This window comes from Tachypleus tridentatus, chromosome 11, assembly GCF_004210375.1.
Source record: "Tachypleus tridentatus isolate NWPU-2018 chromosome 11, ASM421037v1, whole genome shotgun sequence".
Classification (NCBI taxonomy): domain Eukaryota; kingdom Metazoa; phylum Arthropoda; class Merostomata; order Xiphosura; family Limulidae; genus Tachypleus; species Tachypleus tridentatus.
In genome coordinates, this window is record NC_134835.1 from 52484927 (window position 1) to 52492608 (window position 7682).

Genomic DNA, 7682 nt, shown 5'->3' on the forward strand with positions numbered 1-7682 from the left:
GTGCTTGTTTTTCTATTAAAGCTACAACAAGTTTATGATTAAAAGAACTGCTATCAATTTATCTAGTGTTTTAGATATCGTTACTTTGAGTTCTAACCTATGTAGCAATTAATAACAGAAAAAAGTCATTTCAAAAAACCAATAACCCTCCAGAAAACATACATATATACACGCACAGAGAAAGATAGGGAGTTAATTGCGTCTTGATTTGTTTTATTTTGAATTTCGCACAGAGCTACACAAGGGCTACCTGTGCTAGCTATCCCTAACTTAGCAATGTAAGACTAGAGAGAAGGCAGCTAGTCATCACCACTCACCGCCAACTCTGGGTTACTCTTTTACCAACGAATAGTGGGATAGATCGTACATTATAACGAACCCACGGCTGAAAGGGCGGGCATGCTTGGTATGACAGGATTCGAACCCGTGACCCTCGAGTGTCTTAACCATCTAGCCATACTGGGCCGTTTTTGAAGGAGAAACTGTATAAAAGTCAAACGGTCTGATAATTAGCTCAAGCATCTCTCAAAGTTTGAGTTACAACAGATTTCTTTCTTTAATTGGAATTTTACAGAAATAATTCGAATAAAAAATATTGATATTTTCTGAAAACACAAGGGTGTAAAATTAAAGTTCGTTAAATTCCTTCTTGTATCAGTCGCTTAGATGATAACGCTACGTTTAATAGGTTTTGTTTTGAATTTTTACGCAAAGACACACGACGGCTATCTGTCCTAGCTGTTCCTAATTTTGTAGTGTAAGACAAGAGGGAGGGCAACTAGTCATCATCACCTACAACCAACTCTTGAGCTACTCTTATACCAACGAATAGTGGGATAGACCGTCACATTATAACGTATAATGTTACGGTCAATCCCACTATTTGTTGGTAAAAGAGAAGTCTAAGAGTTGGCGGTAGGTAGTAATGACTAGCTGCCTTCCCTCTAGTGTTATACTGCTGGTGTAACATGCGCAAAATTGAAAAAAACAAACGAACAAACAATTCGCTTTCCAGTGGCTCAGCGGTATGTTTGCGGACGTACAACATTAGAAACCGGGTTTCGATGCCTGTGATAGGCAGAGGAACAGAAAGCCCATTATGTAGTTTGTGTTCAACTTCAAAACAAAACAAAAGAAATAAACTATTCGGCTTCAATGGAACTTTTCTTTATTTGGCCTGTATTTCAAATGTGATCTTGGAAGCTGACGGACAACCAGCAGTGGTGGAGATGTACAAACATTGACAAGGTTATATGGTCCAACCAATCTTCTTCCTTTCCAGAAGCATGTTACGACGAAGATTATGTTGTTGAACAGCAAAGCGAAAATACAGCCATCTTATTAAGAACCACAGACGAGGGAAGAGTGTAATTCCTAAAGTGTAATTAACTATTAATATTTAGTGAGAGGACATTGCATCTAATATGCATTGAATTGTTATGAATAAACTGTATTCTTATCAAGTTAAGAGAATATTTGACGAAAAGCCAGTATTTATACGATACTCCTTCAAGGAAATTTAAATAAATACCAGAATTATATTTCGCCGAATGATCATTTTGTCTTGAAATCGAGGCATACAGCTTTTTAAACATTTTCTTAAACCTATTCAGAGGTTGCCCCAAAGCAAGGAAAACATATTGTACTAAGTTATGTCATTGCTTTTAACACTTTTTTTAGTAATCTTGTTATTTCTAAAAAACAATTTATTAAATTCCTGTATCAATGAATAAAGATAGTCACCTTACGAAGGTAAAGGTCTGCGAATTTTGAAAGTGGAGCGCTTTGGCTTTAACTAGGACATCACTAGGAAAATTGAGTCAATCTAACTATTCTAATAAAAAAGAAAACATGTTAAATAAAACGTTCTTGCAAGAACGTTTATTTTGTGATCATTTAGGTATCTTTAACAAGACCAATGTGAAGCAATATTTACTGTTTGCATAGCGAACTTGGCCATATATCTTTGATATCAGTAGGGGAGGTCATTATCGCAATCCTTCAGGAAACTATAATAATTCTGGGCACACTGGGGTGCCATGAAGAGGGAACGTAATTGCTGTATTTCTTTGACAATGTCTTACCTGCTCAGGGTTAGATGTCTTTTTAACACTTTATTTTGAGTTATACACGTGATAAACGTGAAGACGCTAAAAGGTTAAAGGGAAAATAATTTAATTTAGAGTCGGTCAACAGTTCAATCTGTACCTTAACTCTTAAGATGACAAAAGCTGTTGGATTTGAATTTTTTTACCGTTTAATTTAGTTGATATTTTTGAACTAATTCATTTTTTTTTTTACTCCTGAGACTTTCACATTATACTGAATAATGTCTCTCTAGTTATATAATATCATGTTTACCGTGTTACGGTAAGTAATATATCACATAAAAATGGCTGTTTTCCTTAAAAGTAAGCAAGAGGTTGTTTTTTGTTGTTGTTTTTTGCGCAAGCCAAACAAAAGCAATAAAAGCAAATCCATGAGTTACTTTTAGTTATATTTTTGAAAGTAATCATTATAAAACTTTTGGCGTTTTAGCCATTTCACATTAAATTGTTAAAACCATTGCACGTAATGTAGATGTAAAAAGGAATAAATCTACAAACTGTGGTTAAAAGTATCTTTAAAAACATTTGTGTTTTTAAAAAACACAGTGTTTTATAGCTAATGGCGGCTGCTGTGATTGTTTTTGCATTTGATTATCTAAGTACTTATTTTCTTATTGACGATACTTTCAGACATCCAGATTCTCGCCTTGCACGAATGTTTAACGGAAGCATTCCTATCGTCTTAGACACGTTGAAACAACATTACTTTATAGACCGAGATGGAAAGATGTTCCGTCATGTTTTGAACTTTCTTCGAACCAACAAACTTTCTGTTTCAGAAGACTTCAAGGAGCAGGATCTCTTACTGGAGGAAGCGAAATTCTATGACATACCTCCGCTGGTAAAAATGTTGGAGAACCTCAAGAAAGATCGTCATCGTAAAAAGCAGGATCATAACTGTCACTCCAATTCCAATGATAACCACTACGAGAACCGCGGAACACCTAATAATGACGATAAAAACAATGACACAGGTTTTCAGTGCTTGGCCCTTAAGGTTAGTCCCGATCTCGGAGAACGAATAACAATCAGTGGGGAAAGGTCAGTAGTGGAGGAAGTCTTTCCCGAAATTAGTCAGACGTTAATGGACGCTCGTAGTGGAGTAGCCTGGAATGCAGATTCTAAACATGTCATCAGATTTCCATTAAATGGCTACTGTAAATTAAATTCACTGCAAACGATTACACGTCTGTTGAATAATGGCTTTAAGATGATGGCATCCAATGGAGGCGGAGTAGAAGGCCAGCAGTTTAGCGAGTACCTATTCGTCCGAAAACATTATCCTCTTTGAAGTTTACGTTACCCTCTTTGAAGTTTAACAAGTGTTTGAAGTTTGAATTAAATATGAATGTAATACTTTGAAATTCCAATTGGGTCTCATGTTTCCAACGATAACAAACTGTAGAGTTTTTAACCATCGGTACTGTGGATGATTTCAATGGTGCTATCTAAAAGGTCCTTAACTCAGGATTTATTTCGATCATTTACCATGATAACCAGTATAGGAACTATTTATACACGTGTGTAAGCTTCAATGATATTTTTCACCTTCACAAATAGTTCCTGTCTGAGTATATGTCTTTCTGTTGTCAGAACAAGCTACGTCTCTATTTTACGAAAATCTTGACCAAACGAGCCATATTCTTCAGAGTTGTTCGGTATTGGTAAATAATTCTTCGTTGACTTCGAAAAAAAGAGAAAATGGTACAATTACAATGTTTATGTGAATTCTTAATCTATTAATCACAAAATATCATTTGTCTCTAATCACAAAGTGTTATTTCTCTTAACTCCCAACCATTTGACGTTTCAGTTTCCTTTTCTCAGTTGCTCTCTTCCTGGCGTGAAATACTGATCAAATTTTTCCGTAGAACTTACAATCAAATAATATATTTTGAAAAGGACTGTTAGAAACAAGGCATTGTTTTACTTGTGAATATAAAATTTAAATTTTTTTTGAAAATATAAAAAGTTGTTTAATGTGAATTATTGAAAATAGAGTATTATATGCTGAGCAGTGTCGTATTTTTGATGGACTTATTCGAACTCCTTTTCATTATAAACATTGTTCAAAACATTAGGCCAAAATAATACTAACATTACTATAAAATTATTAAAAGATAGAGTTCAGCGAGTTTTAGTTGCTGTACGTGATCTCGTTTGTGCCATACTGGGATTTCTACAAAGTTGTTAAGGCTTTTTAGTACGTAGGATGCGTGTTATTACATATATTACAATCTTCTAGAAAGGTAGAGTTCTTTATTTGCCATAGATATTATTTATCGCTGCATATTCTAAGATATAGCCTGATATAAGCTGGTGTATTTGTAAAATATGTTAAAATTTGTCTTTTGCTACGGTTTTTTGATTATTATGAAATGTAGGCCTTTTCTGTTTATGGTATTTGTTGTTATTATGTCTCTGTGGTAGAAATATTATAAAATGTATCTGTTTAGTATAATAGTGAACACAACGCATAAAACACTTCACACTACTGATCCTAGTGCTCTTTTGTGTTGTAAAATGTTTTTGTTCTAATAATTCAAGTCAAATGTATAAAATCAGTCTGGTACTGAAAAAGCATATAATATTAGTGTTTATTGTGAAAATTTTATTTCTCCTATTAAACCTTCACTTAGTTTCTATATTCCGTTGTTGAAAATAAATGCCTTTTTTTTTTTTTTTTTTTTTTTACTATACTACATATATAAATAGTTTCTTTACTTCGACTCTTATGATCTATAAACCAGTAAAAATAAAGTTTATAAAATTTAATAGGTTCTCATAAGATGCTATAAGGGAAGCTGGTATTAACATGTGTCATCGATTCACCGACTCCTTAATCATTTGTTCTCACGCCACTAGTATATCAGCGGTTTATATAACTCATTAACGTAATTCCTCAGAAACTCTGAATTTTCAATTGTCGAACAAATTTGAAATAAACAGCGTGTTCGCTGTTCTGAAACTAAAAGCTAAAAACACACACACACATTATTTTACTTAATTTTGTCCATATAATTTTATTTCCATTAATTTATTAATAAAATATCTTGCACACTGTCATTTATAAGATAATAAAAATACGACGTAAATAGCGATAAATCATCAGTTTAAAATAATTTTGTATATCAAAACCACCTTTTATTTTCTCGTGAATGAAACTTGTTTTATAGATTGTATGACATTATTTAAAAACAAACAAACAAACAAATTTCATTTCTAATATTTTTAAAGTAATGTAAGTTTTGATTTTAATATTTACAAGTTTTAGGTATAATCAAACGATACAAGTTGGACAAATATTAAGTTTTATTAACTGTGACACTGAATTACTTACCTGTCATACATGTAGCAGAAAACAGGTAAATAAATTCTTTTTTCTTTAGATCCAAATAAAATAAAATCTAATGACTCTCATGTGTGCAGTCTAAAAAAACAACAAACAAACATGGTGAGATCATCTATTGGGTTATTCATGTATCACAGCGAATAGCTTTTTCCCAACTAATTCTACTCTTTTTGAAATTACTCAATTGTTTCCACAAAGAAAGGGTATTTTAGGTTTTGAATCTTGTATTATCTGCGTATATTCCATGCATGACGAAGTTAAAATTATCAATAAATTAACCCAGTTATTAACAAAATTCACGTATTATTAAATTCTTTAATGTTGTTGGTAATATCTTAAATTCTGTTTATTTTTGTAATTTTCAGTCTTAAGCTTCGAGGGATATAATTTGTTTTTACTATCTGGGTTATGTTTTAGTGACGTAAAGAGTTCACTTTGCACACATTCTCTTGCTTCATCTTAATGTTATGCTGTGTTTCTATGTGATCATAAGTCAAAGTCTGTATGAATAAAATGAGACATTCTGTGTATTAGAGCCTCTAAAGTCAATTACAGTTCTACAAACATTACCTCCCTCTATAGATGTGAAATAATATTTAATGTTGATGCATCCGACCATTTACGTTTTATTTCTAATTAAAAGTCATAGTGCAGATAGTTGACGCAACATTGCCACGCTAGATATGTCTTTATTTTAAGCTTAGTGTCACTTGGCCTTACTATCCCAAATAATTAAATTCCATTTGAAATAGTTTCTCCATATTCTGGATTTTTCACTTTTCTGCATCGTCTTCTAGCATGGCTAAATGTTGTAGTGGAATTTTCAAGCTGAAATGGAACTTACGTGGTACAGGGACTAAATGGCGATGAAAAAGATCCCTAGTGTTCAAACATGTCCATATTTAACTTGGAACTGCAGAGCATGACCAGCTAGTTGGCACTAACCTTCCATTTAACATGCCGCTACTCTTAACCGAATAGCAGGATAAACTTTTTGCAATTATATTGTCGTCACAACTGATCGAGCTGAAGGTTTTTCGTAACATATTGTAATATTTACAGGAATTGATTAAGGTAGTGTTTGGAGCTAATAAATGTTCCTATTATTTATTGTACCGTAAAGATTTCTTTAATTTCTTTCTGCTTAATAAGCATATTCAGTTCATCCGTCAATTAGAAAGCAAATAAAAAACCGTTTATATTTAAAATGTAAACACCCTAGGCAGTGTTGTAGAATTGTGTCCTCAACACTAGTAAATGACGTCACAAGATATTACTTTTATTGCTTCAATACTGACAGATTATAAAACTAGAACTTTATTAAAAATTTAGTTTCCTTCTCATTCTGACTCTGTTTTCGTAGCATCAGCTATTACGTCGAAATATTTCACTGGTAATTATGAAAGAATAATGGCTTCACTTATATTAGGCTCTGAGCTGTTAAATGAATACCAAGGCTTTTGACTTATCAAAGTGCTCGTTTGATATTGTTTTATAACATTTTGTATAATTTCAACTATGAAGTAATTTCATCGTAGAATGTAACCGACTGGACTCTATGATCTTCAAGTATATTCATTGTCTTGGACAACAACACTAAAAGAACTTCCGAAAATTTCAAGTTTTATACAAATAAATCTAAAATGAGGCCATTCGTGAGGTAATAAAACCTGTGCACTCATTCTAGGTTTATTGATTAATCCAAACAGGTTTTCTTAGATTTTCACATTTGAAAAAAAAAAATTCTTAGACAGTTTCTTGTTAATGAATAAAGAATATATAAAGTAAATCTGTATAATTTGTCATTTATCATGATAGGGTGTAAGAAGAACTTATGATATTTAATCTAGGTATTCATTGCCTATGATATTTAATCCGGGTATTCATGGTATCGTAGTTAAGAAGAACATCTGTCAAACACAAATCATGACCCTGCATGACCAGGTGGTTAGGGCGCTCAACTCGTAACCAGAGGGTCAAGGGTTCGAATCCCCATCACCCCAAACATGTTCATCCTTTCAGCCGTGGGGACATTATAATGTTTCAGGCAATCACACTATTCGTTGGTTAAAAAAGTATCCCAAGAGTTGGCGGTGGGTGGTGATGACTAGCTGCCCTCTCTTTAGTCGTACACTGTTAAATTAGGGACGGATAACGCAGATATCCCTCGTGCAGCTTTGCGCGAAACTAAAAAAACAAACAAACAGGAATCATGTTTACAA

At 33.0% G+C, this 7682-nt stretch overlaps 1 protein-coding gene across 1 annotated transcript in view; it reads left to right on the plus strand.

Moving 5' to 3' along the window:
- Positions 1 to 4603, plus strand: part of LOC143232162 (BTB/POZ domain-containing protein kctd15-like) — a 46784-nt gene extending 42181 nt beyond the window's left edge. The window contains exon 3 of the mRNA XM_076467266.1: positions 2739 to 4603. Within this exon, the coding sequence (XP_076323381.1) occupies positions 2739 to 3399 (661 nt within the window). The 3' untranslated portion in view covers positions 3400 to 4603. The remainder of the gene's footprint in view (positions 1 to 2738) is intronic.
- The last annotated feature ends 3079 nt before the right edge of the window (positions 4604 to 7682 follow it).